General features: G+C 44.9%; 1 protein-coding gene across 1 annotated transcript in view; it reads right to left on the bottom strand.

Annotated features, from left to right (window-relative positions):
- Positions 1 to 9,787, bottom strand: part of CEP170B (centrosomal protein 170B) — a 54,751-nt gene extending 44,964 nt beyond the window's left edge. The window contains 3 exon segments of the mRNA XM_085225733.1: positions 8,417 to 8,552; positions 9,179 to 9,279; positions 9,745 to 9,787. Of these exon segments, the coding sequence (XP_085081859.1) occupies positions 8,417 to 8,521 (105 nt within the window). The 5' untranslated portion in view covers positions 8,522 to 8,552; positions 9,179 to 9,279; positions 9,745 to 9,787.
- Positions 9,788 to 22,711: the final 12,924 nt, after the last annotated feature.

The following is a 22,711-nucleotide window of genomic DNA, read 5'->3' as shown; positions in this document are numbered from 1 at the left end:
ACTGCACACATCAGGTCAACAAAGGCCCCTGCTTAGCATAGAAGCAGCAAAAACTGCTTTCCAAATATGCAGGGGTCTCCACAGAATCAAACATCACATCATTTATGTGTGCTGCAAACAGCAGATGATCAACAGTACTGTTTGAGGAAGGGTCTGATGTATGGAGCACAACATGCAGGGCAAAGCAAGAACCTGCAGAGACACCAAGCAAAACGCACACAAAAATGAGGCCTGCTAAAGTAGGCAGGAGTCAAAAATAGAGTCAGACAGCCTGCATTTCCCCACGGGGTCGGGGAACAGATGCAGCTCAACTGTCTATGCAGATACAGATGCTGCTTATTTCCCCAGCAGAATTACCATGGGCAAAAGCCTACTGCCCAGGGTTGAGATTTGGACCTCAGCCCTGCCAGTGCTGCGAGGCATTGTGGTGTTGGAGATAAAATAAACAAACAAGAGCAGTTTCCCTGTTCCTAACCACAGTCTGTTGTGCACGTCTGGCAAAGGATAACTGCAGCAATCTGGTGGCAGCATGCAATAAACACTTGCTTGAATACTTTCCACAGTGAACAGGTTACAGTTCTGCACAAGCGTCCCAGTAAGGAAATACAAACCTCTCCCAGTGCCCCACTTTAGAAAGAAGAGAGGTACAGTCGACATCAAACAAACAGCAACAAGATAACCTGGCACACTGGCCTGAAACAAGGCTTTTGCCTTAAAAGTAAAATCCTGGTAACTTTTAATGATAGCTGTAAACACTGAGTCTCCCTCTTTCATCGCTATGTGTTTCGTGGAGTTCTGCATACTGGCCACTTCAGTACTTTTCCAGGATATATATCAGTGATTTGTGAATGCTCCATCCTGCCTCATGCTGGCTGCAGACAAGATGGCCCTCCAGAAGGCAGACTGATTGCTTCCAGGGACACAGGCTGGCTTCTGCATGACTCCACACAAGTAGACAGACCTCTCTTCACCATGAGCAGCCTCATTCTGGAGCTCAACACATTACAGCTTCTGAGCTGCAGGTTCCTGCTGCTAGTTTTGCTGCAGCTAAGGTTGTGGATCTGTCTAGTGGATCCGCTGCAGGGCCAGGGCCTGAGTATTCATGCAAAAATAAGGCACTGAACAAAAGAAAGAAATCCCTCAGGAAAATGAAACCATAATCCCCACAGCTTGGCAAAGGGATTTGGAGGCTGGCACAGTTTCCATTACAATTTAACCCGTTATTCAGGGCTAGAATTGGGTTTTGCTTGCTAGTTCCTTTCTAGAGCGGAGCACAGGTTCAAGAGATCCAAGGGCTGGTCCTCACCTGAGGCAGGGAGTGTGCAGCCCACAGATAGGTTGCCTTCCCTCCATTTTGCAGGGCCGCACAGGAGGCATGGGCAAGCAACACCTCTGGTGTGAGAGAGAAGCCTTTACATTTTCAGTACAGCTGCATAACACAGTCTGGATCAAGACCGTGGTCAGCTGCAGACATGGGCAGGGTCCCCTGGAAGGACAAATCCTCCTTCCAGTCCCATGTAGCCCTCCTGTCTTTTATGTCACAGGGAAGCAATGACCTCCCCTCACGATTTGCTGGTCCTGCCCGTGCTGACTGCCCTACACCGCATCCCCTCACTGGGCACAGCCCTCCCATTAATTCCACATTAAGAGGAAACAACGGGAGAACCAAACAGCAACAGGTCTGGAATTGCCACAGCTGTTGCCCAGAACTGCTGAGCAGAAATCTGAGGCTTCCCAAGGCCACATCCTTTCCCTTCTGCCTTCAAGACACCTCCTTTCCTTTGTGGCACCTCAGGGATGAACGTCGCAGAACCACTGCAATTCCTAACACCCAGGGACAGACAGGTGCTGGCTGACACCCTCCAGTTAACTGCACAGCCCTGTCCTGTCTGCAGCTTCCTCCTCCACCCCGGGCCTCCAGGACGGAGGTTGGGACATCAGGCCTGAGGTCCCCTATCACTCCCAGAGAGAGCTTCCAGTGCAAAAAATACCCCTGTGATGGAAGGATCTGGCTTCTGTACAGCAGTGCATTCACCCAGAAGCATCAGAAAAACACCTACTGAGTTCACACCACCTGCTTCCTCACAGCACAGACAAGCTATGCTGAGTCTATTCACACTTGTTTATGTAAATGATTATCAAGCTACATCAGAGAGACATTGTGTTATCAAATACAGCCTGGGGAAGGCAGGACACGTCAGGTCAATGAAGCCTTCATTCAACTACTAGTCACACACACACAGAGCTCATAACTACACTGTGCTATTTGCAGAGCGCACCATGCACTTTGTGTGTTGAGCACGGGACAGGTCTTGTACAGGTAAAACTACTGGATAATGGCACAGGAACAGATTGTACCTTCATGCCTATGCACATGGGACAGAAGCAGAAGCATGCAGACAGTCTTCACACTGGACATCCTAACTGCTCTGCAGTTATAAACACTTGACACAGCAGCCATAGGAATGCTCTTTCAATGCCTAGGATGCTTGTAATTGCATCGCTTTTTACCAAAACAAGCTAAAAAAAGGAAAATGTCTATTCAAGCAGTATTAAGTTAGAGTTTATGCCATTTGCCAGAAGAACAACCCTGTGGTAGGGGCCCCTGAGCTGAACTGGCTGATAGCACAAGCATCACATGATCCTCCATATGGACCAGTGACAGATACTTGGCTGGTAGCTTCCACAGCTATTTGCTGACACCAGAGCAACAGCAAGCCTCAAGCCCACCTCAGGCCTGAGGGAGATGCTGCTCCCCACTGCATAGAGCAGTGCCACCTTTCTCACACTGAGCTGCTTGTGCCCTATGTTCACCATGTTCTAAGCCCTACAGCTTCCCCTCTCCGTGCTTCCTCTCTATGCATGCACACACAAACCTTCCTGTCGTACCTGCTCAGCCCAGCCTTAATTTGTTGGCTAGCTGCTGTGAAATTGAAACCCACTGACCAAAATGAGCAAAAAGCCAGCAATTAGCTCTCTGAAACATAAACTGTAGGAAGTTGAGCAAGTACTGTATCAGCTTTCTTGAGAGCTGCTTTGACCACAGCCCAAGTCAGGACACTGGGCTAGATGCACCTTGATCTAATCTAATCTAGGGCAGCTACTCACACACAGAAGAATTACTTAGGCTGAAAGGAACCTTAAAGCCATCCAGCTCCAACCCCCTGCTGTGGGCTATCGCCCTCCATCAGCTCAGGCTGACCAGGGTCCCATCTAGCCCAGCCTTGGGCACCTCCAGGGATGGGGCATCCACAGTTCTCTGAGCAGCAGTGCCAGGGCCTCATCGCCTTCTGAGTAAAGAATTTCTTCATGATACCTAATCTAAATCTCCCCTCTTTAAGTTTAAAGCAATTCCCCCTTGTCCTATCACTATTAGGCCATATAAAAAATTAATTCCGCTCCTCATAAGCTCCCTTCAAAAACTGGAAGGCTGAAATGAGGTGTCCCCAGAGCTTTCTATTTTCCAGGATTAATAAGCCCAGCTCTCTCAACCTTTCTTCATAGGAAAGGTGTTCCAGACCTCTGGTTATTTTTGTGGCCCTCCAGACTGGCTCTAAAAGTTCCACACCCTTCTTCTCCAAGTCCCAGGCCTGGATACAGTACTCAAGATGGGCCCAAACAAGGGCAGAGCAGAGGGGAACAAGCCCTCCCTCATCTTGCTGCTACCCCTCTTTTAATACAGCCCAGGATGCAGTTGACCTCGCAGGTAGCAAGAGCAAACATTGCCTCAGATTCAGCATTTTGTCCATCAGGACCCCTCAAGTCCTTCTTTGCAGGCTGCTCACAATGAGTTCTTCCCCCAGTCTGTACAACTATCTGGGATTGCCCTGACCCAAGTGTAACACACCTTGCGCCTGTTCTTATTGAACCTCATTTGGTTCATGTGGGGCCACTTTTCAAGCCTGTCCAGGGCTCTCTGGATAGCATTCCTTTCTTCTGTTGTGTCAACTGCACCACTCAGCTTGGAGTCACCAGTGAAGCTGCTGAGAGTACACTTGATACATACCACTGCCTGTGTCATTTACAAAGATGCTGAAGATCACTGGTCCCAACATGGATCCCTGGGGGACACTACTCATGACTGGCCTCTGCCTGGACACAGAGCTGCTGACCACATAAATATCAGCCTTGTACATCCCTGCACCCAGCCCAACCTGTCTTCCAACCCATAACCTCACCAACCTCACTCCCAGATGAAACATCACTAAAAACAATAGTCTCTAAGCTGTCCCCACTGACTGCACGTGAACTTCAACCTTGTTCAAAGCTCTGCACCTCAGCCAAATACATTCCAGTTATCAGTGAGAAAACCCATCACCTGGGGATTCCCTCTTGATAAACATCACCTCCAGCTCTCTGCAGCACAAGAACTTCAAAGTACAAGTTAAATATACTTCTAAATAGTTTACGTGAAGAAAGCAGCATTTTCCTCAGACCTGTTCTCTAAGAAGACCGAAGAAGGGAGGTGATCTATTCCAGATTACTCTGCTTGAAGCAGATGCCTGGAACATAAACTTGCACCTTAGACAGCTAGAAAGTTCAGCAAAGTTGTAAGCAACTGAAAGCAGACGCTCATAATAGGAAGTGCCAAGCTGTCCTAACTGACAGGCAGAACAAAGGCCACACCTGAAACAGAAGCATCACACCATCTGCACCTAACTCCTGCTGGAGTACAAACTGATACTGTGTAGGAAAGGAGTGTGCCCAAATGCTGCTCTATAGGGAGGGAAAAACACAACAGAACACTGCTTAAATATTTTCCTTTCTCATTTTTTCCAATAAACGTCTCTCTTTTAAACAACAACAGGGAAACCATGATGCTGCTCTCCTTTTCATTAAATATTTACATTTAGCAAAAATGACAAATATGCTTTGTTTAGGAGTGGAGGGGAAGGTTTCAGTGGTTAAACAAAAACTTTGCACTACATAAACATTTTGCTAATGCAAGTAAATATCCATCACATTAAGCAAATGATCACAGCTGATAAAGCTGGCAATTATATTTCACATGAAAAATGCAGTGGGGGAGGGAGTTACTTCACTCTACATTGTCAAAAAAAAACCAACACCGTAACAAGCCACCAATACAACTTTTTCTTTTAGGAGAAAAAAAAAAATGGAAAAAGAAAACATTAAACATTTTCAGAAAATTACTTCCCATTTTCACTAAGCTTTATGAAAAACCTGCTAGAGCAAATTAGCAAAGGTTTAAATTTCCACACTCTTGCTGTTGGTTGACTTATCCAAGGAGAGCAAATGGGGTTCTAAAAAGAATCAAATGATGATCATCAGAAAGAGAGCAGAAGGGAGCCCTTGACTATGCATAACAACACTGCATGCCAAAGCACACTACGTGGCATTGTCTTCATGCATTAACATTCAAACCCAATGTAAATCTCACATTTACTTGTACAAGGATCCTTACAGTGCTGAGAAAACCTTTACAATATTTCTAATCCTCTTAGTACGTATAGAGGATTTCAAGGCAGATTGTTTCCCCACTATCAAATCTCCTTAATTTTAAGCTTGAAGACCATGGCTTTCTTTATCTCTTTGTTAACTAGAAAGCAAGTATAGTACCTGTAAACTCAGGTGAAACTAAGGCTTGATTGTTTGGTGACAAAGACATCATTTTTTGCTGTTTAGGGATCTGATACCTTAAAGTAACTTTGCCAAGAAACTTCAAAAGACAAGACGTTCCTGAAACAATAAGATGAGAAAGGCAAGTCTGCTAGATCTTCAGGACTAGGACTCTCGTGTTGCATGTTGGAGCCCTGTTGAAAGCACAAGGTCTCAGCAGGGGACCACAGACCATATCACAATGAAATCACTAAGCAGAAATAATCTTAGAGATGAAAAACAGTGCCCAGATCATCCAGCCCCCCTCCTAGACAATGCCAGTCTGTTCTCAACTGTGCACTTGGGAGAAGTGAGTGCCTATAACTTGAAGTCTATATCCAAAATAACCATTCAGTGAACACAATTTCAGTGTCATTACCAGAGGGATATGATAGTTATACTGCCACAAGAGCTCTGTCCACCTGCTCCAATAACCTCCCAGTTCCTTAAGCTTTCCCCAGGACAACCAATTGTGCCAACCTGCACAACGATTCTGTGACACGGACAATCGCAGTAGGGAAAAAGCCTATTTTTAGACCTCATCCTCCATCTGCTCACACGCAACTTTGCTTGGATATCAAGAGTGCACTTGAGTCTCTCTCCTGCCCTACATCTTACAACAGTCATGTCAGCTGGAGCCCAAGAAAGCTCTTGGGAAAACATCTTTATAAGCAAATGGCTAGGAAAATTATGTGCTATTCAAAATAAGACCATTCATGTGATCTGAGAAAAAGCTGTATTACTCAAGACAGTAAACTAATATGTTTATAAAGCGTCAGATATAATTCAGCCCATGAACATAAACAGCTGGCTTTTACTAACAACCCAGAGCCTTCATTCCAGCAAAATAACAGAAAGGTCTCTTATGAAAATCTCCTCTACGACCCTCCCACCACCTGCCAGCCTCCAAATGCAACTGCATCCTTCTTCTCACTGATACTGCTGGCTCCTCCAAGAATCCCAGTTCATTTACCTTGTAGAGAAGAGCATGACAAATTTATAGCATCACAAGGTTGCCAGTCCACATGCAACATTAACAAGCCAGTTTAGAGTTTTAAAGCAGCATTAAATACTCCATGAAGTATGGGGAATTTCACAGTCCATGCTGTCCAGTTAACCCCATAAACAACCAGTGAAATAAGCAGCACATTTTCACAATTAGTGATATTTGGGTACAATTAGTGATATTCCAACTTTTATGTTGGACTGCACAGCTTGAGAACTGTGATTCTCCATGTGTGAAGCCCTGGCTGTAAAGAAAACTTGAATACCTTCACAGAGTACTTAATTAAGGTGCACTCAGAATCTCAGGCCGTTTTTGAATAGTAAGGCCATAGTAAGGCCATTGTATACATTGTTTCCCTTTAAGTCACAAGAAAATACAGCCATCAGGTTTTTGAGCAAATGCAGACTTACAGAAAACATTAAGACATTTTAAGTGTCTCACCATTACACATCTCACCTGTCTGACATGGAAAAATGAAATAAAAGATAGTGTGAGTCATCAGAAAACCCAAACAAACGATCTGCTGTCAAACCAGAGTATGCTTCAAACTGACACACCGAATGGCAAAGTCATTTCCTTCACTGCCAACTAACAGAGCAGCACAAATACTGCAACCTCTCCTTTTGTGGACGCTATCATTTTATTAGAGCCAGACAACACCTTAACAAACAATTGCCTTCCAAATACAGCTCATAAGTAAGAACTTCTGTCCCCTCAGCAGACCTCCTGCTAACATATCATACAAAATCTCTGCACAGTAGCTACAGTCTGCCTGGAAGATGTCAGCAAAGCATTTAGGAAATAGCTATTACTGGGTTATCAGTGGAAGAAACGAGGAGGGAGGCCCCGTTGTTCAGGAAGCTCGTTTATAGTGACATCAGCAGCCACAAAGGCTTTACAGATGATCCACAAAATCTTCTGCCACTTCTGTAAAGGGGCAAAAGGGGGACAGACAGGTGCAACCAAACTTCTTTCGCACTTCAAGTATTCACACACAAGTCTAACAGAAATACCAATTTAATTGTGAGCTTCTACAAAGTCCTGAGCTAAGCTGCTCCTGTCAAAAGCTCTTCGCAAGATTCCAGCTCCATTTATTTGGAGTGACGTCCATTATATTGCGCTGTCAAACATCAGACCACAGCCAACACTTCAGGCATGTTGTACTCAGTCCAGCAAAAAGATATGCTTGCATGGAAAGCACTAATGCAAGCTGCAAGCTTGCCTGAGTAACACAATTACTTCGGGAGCAGCAGGACAATGCCTTAGTCACCCCACCAAAATAGCCAGCATTTCTCTGCTAGAGATCGGTATTTCCTACCATGATAAAAATTAATAAACAAGTCAACCAACCAACCAAGACATACAAGCTCTGAAATTTCAAACTTCCAGTAATGGGGAAAACAGGCAAAAACACCCTGCTCCCCTCCAAATCACATGCCACAAAACCCAGTAATTTAATCATTTGCAGATCAGGACAGAGTGGTATGTCTTTGCTTACTACTTCTGTTGCATCAAGATAGTTAGTCTGTTCAACGTGATTAATCTCCTACCAGTACAGCTCCTATCTGTATGATACTGGATGCTCCTATCTGTCATCCATCTGATGACAAAGCTGTTTGAAAGAAGCTTTATTTGCACTTTCATTAATATACGAGCTCTTTGTGGGAACTACACACTCAACATAAAAGCATGTTTTAAAAGATGTCTCTTTAAGAAAGCACATAATATCTCTATAGACCCCCAGCATTACACCTTCTGCATCTTTTAAAGAGAGTAGGAAAGCCACATTACCTGGAGCATCAATTCACAGTCATCTCTGCCAACAAATATCATCTCTCTTGGGAGCCGATGGCGAATGCCAGCGCTGCTCACCAAGAACCACGAAGTCACACTCATTTTGGCACTTGGCACTTAATCTTCACACATCCTAAACACACAAAAAAAGAGGAACACATAGTGAGCTGCTACTAAAGTATGGAAGAACATCAGTGCTCAGCTGTAGATCCCAAACTTTCCTGAGCCATGGGAGCCAATGTGGCAGCCTGCAACATGCGCCACTGGTAGGAGCCACTGCTCCACAGCCCTGGACATATTCCCACAGCAAAGTAAGGCTGACCAAGGGATTTCAAAGATGAAATATGCAGCTGAATCCAACCACTGAAATACCAAAATATGGTTAAAAGAAAAAAACAAAAACTTTTCCAAAACATTTTCTGGTAGTTAGCAACTCACTGCACACAAAGCACAGCTCATGTTTCTCCATCCTCCAAGACCTGGGCCAAAACATCAGGATGATGACATAACCAGGCTCCACAGCAGACTCCCAGGAGCAACGACAGCAGTGCTGAGAGCAGAACAGCCCTTGATCGCTCATCCCACTTCCAGACAGATAAGCTGGGAACCCACAATCGCTTCCTCCCTTCTCACAGGAGCTGATAAAAGTGCTACCACCGGAGGAACGCAGCATCCCCTTTCCAGAAGGGATGGCAAAGAGGCAGCTCTCACCCGAAGGGGGGGGTTAAAGCAGCACTTCTCGGGAGCGCAAAGCCACACCTGTTTGTTGTCGCAGCTACAGGCCGGCAGCACAGAGCACAGCCCTGCTGCCTCTCCTCCTCGCTCTCCCGCAATATCGCATTTTCCTCTCTTCTCTCCGCCTGAAGGAAGAAGGAAAAAAGCAGCGCACGTCAGGGCATCTTCTCCTCTTCTTTCCCGAGACCGAAGCTGCGTTTCCCGGTGCATTTAGGAGCAGGGCCGGGTCTCCCCCACCCCGCAGCGTGCGGCAGGGCTGCCCCTCGGCGCAGAGCAGACGCATAGATGCTGCCGGGCGGTTCCGCGACGCCGCATCCGTACGCGGCTCCCGGCGGTGTGGATCCGGCCGCTTCGCCCCCGCGGCCCGGCCACGCACCCGGGACGAACAGCCTCGCTCTCTCCCCGCGGCCCCGGCCGGGCCCGAGCGTTCGGGGAGGAACCGCGCGGGCCGTCAGCAACAGCGGAGCGCGGAGCTCGGCCCCAGGTGCAACGCGGAGCCCCCCGCGGGCCGGGCCCGGCCCTTTGTCTGCGCGGCGCGACCTCCCCCCGGCCCCGCGCCCTCCCTCCGGAGGAGCCGCCCGCCGCCCTACCTGCTCCGGCCCTGGGCGCGGGGACAGGCCGGGCGCCGCGCCCCGCAGCCGGCTCTGCCCGCCTGCTCCCGGCACCCGCCCCGCCCCGCGCACGGCAGGTTCCCGACGTCAGGAGGCGGCCCCAGCGGCCGGGCCGCGCCCGCCTTCCCCCCCCGCTGCGGCTCCGCAGCTCCGGGCCACGCGGCCTCCGCCTCAGCGAGGCTCGGGAGCCGTGGAGCCGTGGCCGTTCCGTCCCGGAGCCCTCCGGTATGCGCCAGTCTGCCCGCCCAGCCGCCCGCCCTTCTTCCCTCGTTCTGCACCGTGTTCCCTTGCGGGCCAGGTGACCAGGAAATCAGTGAAGAGCTCCACGTGTGAAGAACGATAACCACTTTTTTTTTTTTTTTTTTTTTTTTTTTTCCCCGGCTCAAAGGAAAGCTGAGTATTGCGATAATGGATGTGGCTGCTTCCTGGTGCAAATTTTTTGTGCCCTTAGCTCCAGCAGTAGTCCGTGGGACTGGAAACAGCAACAGGGTGCTGAACAACATACGAAGATGTTAAGATCATAGCAATGCTTGCCCAGGCTTACCTTCCAGACAAAAGAGACGTCTTTGCATTTCTGTATTGCATGTTTAATTCTGAATATCACTTCTCAGTCATGTGTAGGAGCTTCCCTAGGTGGCTTCAATGCTGTCTTCCAAAAATTTTGTCTCAACAACGTCTGATTACATGGAAACTGCAGGTCCAGTGCATGGTCCTGGGTAGAAGCAGGAGTTGGACTGGACAGTCCTTGCGGGTCCCTTCCAGCTCGGGATGCTCTGTGACCCTATGATTCCATGACACACAGCATCTCTCCATGGACTTGCTCCTCCTCACGGACAGCACAAGGACCAATCCTCTGGAAACAGCAGCAGGAAGGGTGAAGCGAGCAACAGCGGGAGCAGGAGGGAGTTAGGAACACCTCCCTCCTTTTTCTAAAGAGCAGTAGAACTTCATTATTGCTTAGTGACTAGTATTATTGCCTTCTTTAATCAATATTTGAGCTCTTCTCTGGCAAATACATCTTGCCCAGGGAGTGACTTTAAGGTATGATTATCTTCAAAGGCCTAAAAGCTGGCTGAGACTGCAGCATTTGTATTTTATTGGAGCACTCTTGTTATCTCCTTGCAGAGGAGCAACACACCATGCCTTGCTGCTCTCTGCATCCCTGGGGTGCCAGGCAGGAGGACAGGGTGAGCAGTGGTCACTTCTGGGCCATTTTAAAGGCTTTTTGCATTGAGCTTTTGCCTAAACTGATGTAAATCCTTTATAAATAAAAGCAGACTTCCTCTTGTTTTCTTGTCCTGTTGTTGAGTCATATCTTATTATTGATTTAATTGCCCCATTAGGATTTTATAAATATTTTCCACTTCTCTCTGAACTACATCCAGAAATGCTGCTCTATCAGCCAATCCACAGAACAGCTCTATACAGCTATAAGGAGGTAGGATAATTTACTTCTTTATACAAGCCTGCCATCTAGGCAAATCTTTGCTATAAGTTACTATAAAAAGGTTAGTGATTGCTTTAGTTCCTCTTTAAGCTTGGTTTAACCAATACACATGTATTTATCTGAGCAGCCAGTGCTTCACTATTTATAGAGAAGAAAAATAGTCCCACGTGTCCTCTGACCTGATTGAAAACACAGTTTAGGCCAATGTGCTAGGCTTGCCTTAATGCTTTGTTACAGCCTCCTCATTTTATTCCAGTGATCTAGAGGGAATTAAAATATAATAAGGGTAGTCTTCCCTTCTTTCTTCACCACTCCTAAAATAGCATATGGGCATTGGGGGCTGCGGAATAGCATCGTGCTACACCGTTATCTTTAAATCCCATCTAAAAGAATGTATCTGTGGGAAGGAGAAGCTGTTGCTTCTTTGCTTTTTCACTTTTTTTCCCACTGGAACAAATTCTGTTGGCAGCCTTTGCAACATGTGCGCTGACCTGGTTGACACCAAGCGTTCACCAAACACACAACTGCCTTTGGAAGCATGATGCTAGTACATAGTTTCCTTAAAACCACCCCTGGTTTTCTCAGTGTGGCAGTTCAGTGCAGACACAAGAATGATATATTTGAAGAAGAGGAAGAGTATGACTGACTGGGAGGGGAGTTTCAAGGAGAAAATGTTGGCATGGAAGAAAGACTGTGAAGAGGAGAAAATACAGAGGATACATTGAAAATGAAGTTAAGTGATGGCAAGTGTTGAGGGTGCTTGAGTACAGAATACGCTGAGTATCCTGCACAGGGGCAGGACTGGGCTAAGTTGCACATCAAATGTGAAATTCAGCAGTTTTCACTCAGGTATATTGTCTGTTTTAAACATTCTCCAGCCATCATTATCACAGTGCTTTCAGCCCTATTCCCTAAACAGAGGGGAACATTACTTACATTCAACAATTAAAATGCCCCTGCTCTGACCTCATCAGTCCATGGGCCCAGTCTGCCTCCAATTGCATTGGGGAAATGTGTACTGCTGCAGGGCAGTGAGGCAGACACCCAAGCATGCAAGGAGAAGGGAAGGCTCAGGAAAGACCTCGAGAAGTTGGATGCAGCAGCAGCATAGTGCAGCCTGTGTTTGCAACAGGTGGTGCTTATCATGCAAATATCTACATTACTGTAGAACAGTCACCTTCAACTCCAAGGGGCATGCCTGTGGCTGTATGAACCTGCACAACCCAGGCTGCAGGAGGTTCACTGTACTGTACATTGTGCAGGTGCAGAGTGAGGAGCAATTCCTGTCCTAAAGCTTTGCCTCATATTCCCAGAAAACAAAGAGAAGTTGAGATAAAATCTCACTGAAAGAATAACAGTGGGTCATAGGCCTGTTGAAAAGCCAGTTTTTTGTAACCAGAACTGTTGAATCTAGATACAAAGATCATCTTTACTGAAATATCTTTTGTCTGAAACTCTGAGTCCATGGTTATCATGTCTTGGACCAGAACAACTTTAGTTCCTTACTTCAAAACAAAGATCCTGCCACTCCCAAAGGAGCTGAATTAGATCAGGCTTTTTTTGCCAGGTTCTGATGTAAGGGAAGTCTTGACAGAGTTCCCAAACGTGAAGCATCTTGCTACGTCTTGCTGCAGAAAAGGCTTCTGTTCCAAGCTGATCATAGCCTCATCCAGATACACCAGAATGGCAATTTTTAATGTGAATGGGATAAGTGAAAGAAAAAATATTATTGCTTAGGTACTCATATGATGGTTAGCTTGTAAGTAAAGATGTAAGAATTGCTGAGGGAACTCTGCCTGAGGAACCCATCACACGCTGCCTGAAATCAGGTACGTGCAGTAGCATGCACATACGTTCACAGGCACGCGTACAGCTTGTGAATTCCCAGCTGCTTTGCATCAAAGGCACTGCAGAAGGAGTCATCAGGCACTGTTTTGCAGGATTATTTCATTTGCTCTTCACTAACTTACTTGAGATGCATCAGGAAGGGTTCATAAGTAGGTCACGCAGGCTTCCTTAATGCTCTTCTTCACTCTGATGATTTCTGCTCCCATGTGATGACTTTCTATCCCAGAAAGCAAAAAACTGCATCAAGGCTAGTTCTTCAGGCCTTGCTGCAGGGAGCTGGATGTGCTCCTGTTCCACACTTGCAGGATTCTCCCTCTGGACCAGAATTCCTGGTTTCATTTTCAGTGCCAGCTGCAAAGATCTGTGGACTTTTGGAAGAGGACAAAGCAGGTCTGAACCCATGTCCTTCATGCAGCAAATGGTGCTATTGCCTGCCAACAGAAAGTACAGGATTGGGCCCTTTCTGTAGGGCTTAGGACCAATGCCTTTCATCACTAATTATGAATATCAGCCCAAGCTGGTTTACCACAGAATGCAAATCATCTCCCTTCTGAATATGCACTTTGCAAACCATCTGCCTTCTGAATATGTTCTTTTAAGTGTCATTTTGAATGTCTTTGCCTTGATTTTTCTTGTTTATTTCTGATTGATTGATTTATCTTTTAATTGCAAGGTATTTGTCAGCGCGTGGATGTTTATCTTCCATTTAGTAACGCTGGCGTAACAACGTTGCTGAATCCTGATTCGTATCAGCAAGAGCAAAGCAATTCTGCTCCTCCTCTCTAAGTATCAATCTTTCGCTCTGCCAAATGTATTGGTTGTGCTGTTTGCCAACATTCCCTTCTTCTGTGCAGCCAGCAACAGGCTGCAAAGCTGCCCAGTCAACTGGAAGACAATGGCACCATTCATGTGTGCAGTTATTCACTTGGACAAATGTTTGCAGAGATACAGTCTGACTGGGACAGACCTCTTGTTTGAACACTTCTGAAGGATGGAATTTTACAACACTAATGTTTTCAATTCATTTATTAAAGAGCTGTAGAGGCAGATTCTTAGCAGGATTATAGTATTATCACTCAAAATGGCTTCACTTTGGCTTCCTTGCTTTTTACCAGCTTGAGAGCTTTTCCTATATTTCTTCATCCACAGCATAGTCTCAAGTACCAACATGACATTTACTTTTAGTACAGTGGAATTTATTAAAATAAAACCTTCTATGCATTAACACTTCTTTTCATTATGTGCAGTACGGCCTTCTGTAGTCATCCTGCTTTATTCCCCCACTATGCCACAGAAATTATTTTATTTTTATTATATAGCTTAAATCATAGAGCGATGTTCAATTTATGACCCTCGTTACTCGAGTCAGGGGGCCAAGAAGAAATATCAGTGCAATAAAAGAGTGGAGCTGGTAGAGTGTGAGCGTTGTCAGAATGTCTCATCTAGGATTCATGCGGTATAAAACTTTATCGAAAGACTTAAAGCATATGCTTAAGTGATCTTATATTTGGCATTTTTAATTAGTGAAAGCTCAGCAATGAAGATGTTGTGCTGCATGATGAGATTAGGTCAGATGATACATGGCTGTGTGGTGTGGCATCTTAAATAGGAACCACCTTATGGCAAGTCGGAGCTATTTCGATGTCGCATTTAAAGAAATTGCTTCTCAGGGAAAGTTGATTGGTTTCATAAGAGAAGCAGCAGGGTTTTGAGGATTCCTGTGTGGGAGAATGGGGACAATGGGCAGCCTCAGATCATCTCCATTTCAGTTTCTTTTCTCTCATTCATTCAGTTAATATTTGTGTATGTGCATGCTTGTTATGAGAAAGGTTGCGTGCATCTTTAAACAGAAAAATGACTTTACGTGGCCTGAAGAATCCAGTGCAGCACATATAGCCAGGAAGCTGTATTTTGTCCTCTAAAACATGAGCAAATTCCTTCTTCTGTTCCACTGTGGTTTTGATTATAATGGTAAGGCATGAACTTTTGGTTGAATACCATAGATGTAAGATTTCCTTAATCTGTTTTGCTCCAGTACCTCTGCTTTTCTTTTTCTTCCTTTTCCCCTTTTACTCCACTCATGCACTTTCAGACCCAGGCTGAGCTTTACTTTGACAGCACATCCATGGTAGAGACTGTTTAAGGAAGATGATCCTCTACTGCCACATCTCCAGAGTCTGCCTGTTCAGAAGATACTTTATGGCACTTCATCACTTGGATAAATATCAGAAACATCCTTTCCAGGAAAATCTTGATATTTAGCTCATGGAGTCCATTTGATTGATATTTATGAAAGAGATCATAGAATCATGGAATGGCCTGGGTTGAGAAGGACCACAACGATCATCTAGTTTCAACCCCCTGCTATGTGCAGGGCCGCCAACCACCAGACCAGGCTGCCCATAGCCACATCCAGCCTGGCCTTCAATGCCAGGAATGAGGCATCCACAGTCTCCTTGGGCAACCTGTTCCAGTGCATCACCACCCTCTGTGTGAAAAACTTCCTCCTAATATCTAACTTAAATCTCCCTTGTCTCAATTTAAAACCATTGGTCCTATCAAGGATGAAAATCCTGATTCGAATTTAAGCATCAGTTAAGGAAAACTGAGACTGTCATTCAACTGCAGATCACTGATTTATGAACTGCACAGATTTCTTCCTTGTCTCAGAGACCAGACTTAGAAAATACACAACAGGTGAATGAGACCTCATGAAAAAAGAGAAGACGCCCCTGTACATTTTTATCAAAATAATGTATTACACAGGAAATCCAGGATTGTTGAAATTTCTTTGCTGGCCTTATAAATAAGGTAAATAAAGAAGAGAGATTTTTAGGTTAGAGTAGATTGCTGCTTCTCTGGACAACTCATAGCAAGAAGCATTTGTTCTGCTAACTGATACTAGAACGCACCATTCATGTTTAATGAAAAGGTCAGTTCTGCTAGAAACTATCTTACTGGCTTGTTACATTCTATTGCACTATACTTTTTGCCTGTAAGATGGAAAGCTTTGATGGAGTATCTAACATACATAAAAGAAAATATCACAATTCCTTTAAACTGAAGAACATCTCTACAGTAATATCCACTGCGGAGGTGAAGGCCTTACAAGGAGGGAAGTTTTTTAATTTATTGGCCTGCAGAGAATAATTTACTTGGAGATTCACGCATTTTCTATCTGGTGGAAGCTAAACCATATCCTGCTGTATTGATCTTCAGCACTGTGCTTCCATCATTTGAGATCAGTGGGGAATGATATGAATATGGATGAAAAGGTCATCAGTGTCAGGACAAGCCAGCCTGCTTCCACGGGGTCAACTGGGGGGGCAGCTTTAATTATTTATAGCATGCAAGCCATCAGCTGGAGATTTATATGCTTGCCAGGCATTTTAAAAGAAGTAATCAGAGTAATATTTATTTCTTTGGGGGAAACAGTTGGATTAGCAGCACCATAGGATTGTATAAGCCACCAGATGGAGACCAGCAGAGCAGTATTTTCATGATGGAGGAGCAGCGGATTGATTACTTGCAGGTTATTAAAAGATTCAGGATACTTTGGGATAATCTTCTTTAGTCAGCAGGTGCATGAACTCCCGTGTTCTCCATATTCATTGAATCATCTTAAAACCCGGCAAAGTGTGTGTGCCAGCTAAATACATGCACATGTCTCAGAGCTGTGCTTTTCACCAAAAAGCTCCATCTGCTTCAGGTAAACAGAGCAATTCCTACTGACACAGAATAAGGCAAGCCAGGCATGGACTGTGGTATTTTTTCAATGCATCCACGCTGGTCTAGATGACACAAGAGTGCAAGGTATTTTCATATTTTGCAGGGTACTTTCATTATGAGAAAGCTAAGTCCTGAAAACAACTTGTGGGTACGTGAGATGATGGGCAGAGGAAGGCAAAGTAACACCTGAACAAGAACCAGAGGTACCACATTGCCAGTTGTCTGGACCCTTTCAATATCTATCATACGGCATGGGTGCCCATTAGGAGATAACAGAACTGCCTGACTGCCATTGTTATATCAGTTTGTTTGCATTTTCCTGCATTTTCTGCAGGAAAATCTTCAGGAGAAGCAGCTCTCAATTGATTGAGTCTGGTTACCGCAGGCAGGCAGGGCCATGTTGTATTTCACTGGCCAGGTCACATACTGGAGGCTTTAGAAGCTCTCAGAGAAGGGTGCAGCCATCACCAAACTGCTTCTCCTTTCCCTGGAGTGCACATTTTTTTCACTGATTTGTGTTTTTCTCTAGCACCAGTTCAAGAGTTCCAGAGCAGCAAGGAGGCAGGTGTAATACCAGCAAATAGGGCCTCTGAGGAAAAACAGCAATCTCTGCTGGTCACGCATGCCTAATAGCCAATTGCTTAAAGATTGGAATGGATTATGCTGCTAAATATCACTAAGGAGGCGGTTGCCAATTCTTTTGCAACACATCACAGTGCAGAGCCTTTTCCATGCACATCACCTCCTCTCTCCATCTTGTCTAGCTGCATTTTGTCTTCCCCCTAGCTGCTGTAGGCCAGATTTCTCCTCTTGGGATCTTAAAGAAACGTCCTTGAGCTTTCCACCCACTCACTGTGAGTTGAATTTAAATACAGAGACATTCATTAGCTCTGCATTGTCTTAATTTCTCATTCATTCTCAAGAGTTATCTTCTCCACTCTACATTTTAACGTTAGGCGTTTCTCAGTGCCTGGGTTTGCATATCCATTACCTCCAACACATGGTGGAGATTAGAGGAGCAAACACAGCACAGACATGCCACGAAGAGGTCCTCCAAGTGGTGTGCTTAGAGACTGAACTGCATACATTGTACTATGCATTGAGCTGCTCAGCATTGCTGAAGTATAAATCATCATTCAGTAGAACCTAATGTATACCTGGAAAAGATGAAAATCAAATCCCTCCACGATCCTAGGTAAAATGGAGATAACTTATTAGAATTTTAAAAAGAAAGGCAATAAAGTGAGGAGGGGCAAGAGATGGTATAGTTAAGGCTGATTGTGTTGTCTGTAATTTTTTTTTGTTGTTGTTATAGCTTGTAATAGCTGAACACACAAAGAAAAGAAATTAAGCAACATCTTTGACTCCAATAATCACATTTATAAGAAGCCCTCTTATTAACATGAGGAGAACAGGAAATTCTCCAGTGTGTGGCCTGACTGGTCCTGTGATCTGTTGTTCAGCAGTAAGCTGATTGCCTGGGACACGTCTGGACAGGGAGAGGAGCCGAGGTTAACCGCACAGAGCTCACTGTGCCCTTTCACAGTGAATTCAGCAAAGTTTATGCAAATATATTCTGCACATACTTGAAGGGAGGGTAAAGAGCAATACAGTACTGGACTGGTGGGACAAAAGGACTTTTGAAATTTCCGGTTAATACTTGAAAGTGTTTTGAAGAGTGCACTGTCCACGTTTGCCAGGTTTCTTTGTCCCTGAAGGACAAACGTCTTGCAGAAGCATGGTTCATGCTTTCTCTCCCCCATAATGGCCACAATAGCTTTCCAAGAGATGACATTTCCTGCTTTAAGGCAAAACAAAACCAAAATGCAGAACATCATCCAGAAAGCCTATGTTTTAAAATACGCTTTTTGTTTGTCCTTAAAGGGGACAGAATTGGAGATCAAGAACAACAGTGTGATTCCTTGCACACTGCAGAGCCATGCACGCAGTGAATAGGAGGAGAGCACAGCATTTGCACAGCCAGGGCACTCCCAGCACATGAACCTCTAAGTGCCAGGAGTGTCCAGGAAGAGAGCAGTCTGTGTGATGTAACCCAACCCACATGAATGGAAGTCGGCACCTTCAGAGCCCTAATCACAGGATCTGGTCACAGACCATAGTCATTAACTGAGAGAGCACTGATGTCAGCGGCCATCAGGCACTGCCTCACTCTGCAGGTTTGTAGGTCCATGCCACTTCTGAGCCGTGTTATCAAAGTTAATCCATTTTCTTCCATCTCTGTGCTGCAGCTGGTTAATTTTTTACATTGGAAGCACTTAGAATGGATGGTGCCTAGAAATCAGCTTTTAAAAACATCAGATGAAAAATGCCCGCAGTTGTAAAACAAATTTAAGGCTTAAGGAGAGTATAGTGCTGCCTTTCACACTAATTTAAATCTTGAACTGCAGCCATCTTTACCTTTAACAAAATCAGTAGGAGCATGTGATGTGTCAGCCATTGCCCATTTCAATCTGAAGTCATGTTGGCGTCCAGAAACAAAGATAGCAGCATCCTGGGAGGCTGCATTCATCCCTGAGCAGCCTTCAGGATTGCATTGCTGCAGTCTTGAACAATCAGGTCCTAAGTCAGTTGTGGGGATTTCAGATAGAGCAGGACAATAAGCTGCCTTTTGGCTCTAGTTTACATGTAAGCTGTTTCAGAAGCACGAGCATCACAAGATGGAAGTGGTCAAATTGTTGATGTTGATGTGAAGATGACTGAGGTGTTCAATAAATATTTTTGTTCAGACTTTGGAAACAAGAAGAATCACGCATTGATGTCATGAGGAGACAATGCACTTTCCATCCCATTAGTAACCAAGGAGGCTATTAAACAGCATTACTGAGGATAAACATTATTACCTTAACAGGTCCATGCAACTGTCACCCTCACAACCAGAGTGAATTGGCTCAAGGGATCTCTGCTCCTCTCCCATTTCATCTTGGAGGACTTCAGACGTTTTACAGGATTGGAGAAATGCTGCATTTGGACAAACTAATAAAAACATAACTCAAGCAGCTAGGCCGTTCTAAGCCAGTTAGCATAGCAATTCTGGGCAAAGTAATGAAATGCTAATATAAAAGTCAACAAATGAAAGGTGTAAATAACAGAGGTCAACATGATTTACGGGGAAAAAAAGTCTTGTGAAAGAAGCTTGATTTTCTATTTTCGTGAAACTATCGGTTTGGCTGACAACAGCAACTAAATACAGATAATTTATATAATTTATAAAAATAATACAGATAATAAATAGATAATTTATTGTGCAGTTCTCTCATTGTAAGTTAAGGCAGTAGCTAATAACTTAGGAAGTAAGTGAATTAAGAGCTGAGTAACTGGCAAATCTAAAGTAAAACGCAACTCTCAGTAGGGAGTTGGCAGGAATCAGAAGTGCAGCCAGGTTCTGACATTACACCCAACACCACTCAGCTTTCTTTTCTAAGGTGAGTGCGTTGTGCACTTTGTATAAAATGGACTTCAGTTTAAAAAAGACGATGTCACAGTTTGTAGGAGTCACTGCTAAAGCCAGTTTCTACCACTGCCTCCTCTGCAACTGGTTTGGCCTGGGCCCCGAACGGAAAAATACGACTGTATAACTGGATGAGATACATACATGAGATCTCTCCCAGCTCAGGCAGAAAGGAGTGCTGTGACCCAGCTGCAGGGACCCATGGGAGAGCTCAAAAGGCACAGATTTTGGGAGTCAGAGTTTCAGTCATCAAAACAGTCATGCTGGGAATATTTAGCACAGCTGAGTGCTTCATCTGAGCTCTTGCAGTTTTGGCCGGGTAGCTTAAAAATAGAAAGCTGGGAAGTAAACATGGATATGTCAATGTCCTTACAGAGCAAGAGTTCACATCTCTGAGAACTTAGGCTCCAAATTTCTCTTCTCGGGTAGGGAGAAAGGCAAGGAAAGCTTTGAACAGTCTCATAGCGTAAGAGTAAATCTGTGGAAATCTATTTATGTTAGCAGAGGGTCTGACTGTGCACATTTATTCTGCTCTGTGTAATTAGCACCATTGCCTCCTGGTAATTATTTTACTCTCCATGAACACAGCCATTAACCTGGAAGGAAGAGAAAAAGAAGAAGTAGGGGCATGTGGGAAAGACTTTGAACACCAGATTCATTCACTAGTTAGGAAAAAAAAGAGCATATTTAGAAGCTTAATTAACGAAAAGTCTATCTCAAGGAATGCAGCTTACTACTAATAGATATCATGAAAATTCATCAATTCACTGCTGCAAATGAGGTTTTGCTGGCTGCAGACAGTTGCACGGAGCTCTTCCCTCTCTGCTTCTTTGCAATCTAATGGTAAGTGACGTCCAGAACTGAGTTTTCCTGCAGGCCTTTATGCAATTAGTGTGATTCCTTGGCACTGGATGCTAATGATTCACCTGGATTGAGTCACACACGAGGCAGTGTGGCTCTGGAACGCTTCCCGCTACAACGGCTGTGCTCAGCAAATCTGGGAGGTGAGTACAAAGGATCTTGCAACTGCTAAGCCTTCTAGGGAAAAGGAGAGGCTTAAAAGGAGTTCAGCAGTCACTTGCACTGATCACAGCCATGGATTTTATAAATCAAATCTTCTCTGCTGGAGAAAAGTAATTTCAGGGTATCTAAGACTTGAAGGGAGATGTCATAAGTAGAAGGCTGGGTTTGGGAACAGCGTGGGTGTTGGGAAGGTATTGTGGAGTTCCACAAAACTGAGAGAAGACAAGGAGCAAAGAGCAACAGTGGAGACACTCCAAACCTGCCCTGCTCCATCAGTCATTGGGAAAATGGCACAGGCCTGGGGATAGGCAACAGCCCATTTGGAAAGAAGGCAGGCAGACATGCAAAGAAAGCAGGGGAGGCATCGCTTGGCATTTGGGGAGCAGAGGTGGTGCAGGTGGCAGTGCCATGAAGAACAGAGTGAAAGAAAATGAAACATTCTTGAAGTGATGCTGGTTTTACTGGGCAGTTGAGGCTCTGTTGTTCTCAGCAGGGTGCGATGGGAAGAGGCACAGGGTTGCAAGATTTTCCATCAGTGTGGATGGATAACTCCAGCAGCCCCTCCCCTGCCCACTGTTATGCAGCAGCACTACAATCTCGATCAAGTATTTATTAAGAGGTGTTTTACTGGGCAAATGACACATCACTGGGCCCCACCTGTGGGCATTTGTGAGGTGTGGTTGTTGCAGTGTCCCTGCTGTCCTCAGTGCCTCAATGACACCACTGCTGGTATAGACTAAAAGTGGTCTGTGCGCTCTCTCAAGGTGGGATTGCAATGGGCTACCCAGAACATGTGCATGGGGCAGGGCAGGAGGTGAGCAATCAGCCTGACAAGTCCATGAGTGAATATTCACGTACGTGTCCAACACATTCAAGTGTCCCTTTGCATACAGAAGTGCATTAGCTCATCACATTGAGCAGTCTGTTAACTGAGTTAATAGCTGGAACAGGCAAAACTCAGAGTAGTGGATGACATGAACATTTCTGCTTTGGTTTTCAAGATCTGTGTTGCTTGAACCTGTTTATCCTGTGTCTAGTTCCATGATCTGATTAAATCACAAGTCAGCAAAAGAATTAAGCTCAAAATTATGATGTTTGCCCAGCAGTTCTCTTTAAGGTATCAAAACAGCTTGCCTATAAAAAGCCGTACATGTTTTTCCCAGAGCCGCCTTTCTTGCCTTGTATGATATGCCCAGTAAATCCCAGTATATTGGCCTTCAGAGGCATAGATGGCATCTTGGCCATCTTCACTTGGCCATATGTTAATGTCCGGGGGAGGAAGGTGGTTCAGGTGTGCAGGAGAAGCAGGCAGATCTCCTGCTAGATCCCACCATCTTTTGGACACAGATGGCATTGCTAGGATTTCTGAAAATAGAGGGTTACCAGTATGTACTGTAAAACACCTTTTCCCTTCCTGTTTTTTTCTTAGA

Source organism: Meleagris gallopavo, chromosome 5 (assembly GCF_905368555.1).
Source record: "Meleagris gallopavo chromosome 5, MGAL_WU_HG_1.1, whole genome shotgun sequence".
NCBI classification, from domain to species: domain Eukaryota; kingdom Metazoa; phylum Chordata; class Aves; order Galliformes; family Phasianidae; genus Meleagris; species Meleagris gallopavo.
The sequence above is the reverse complement of the archived record's forward strand: the minus strand, read 5'-3'. Positions and strand labels throughout refer to the sequence as shown.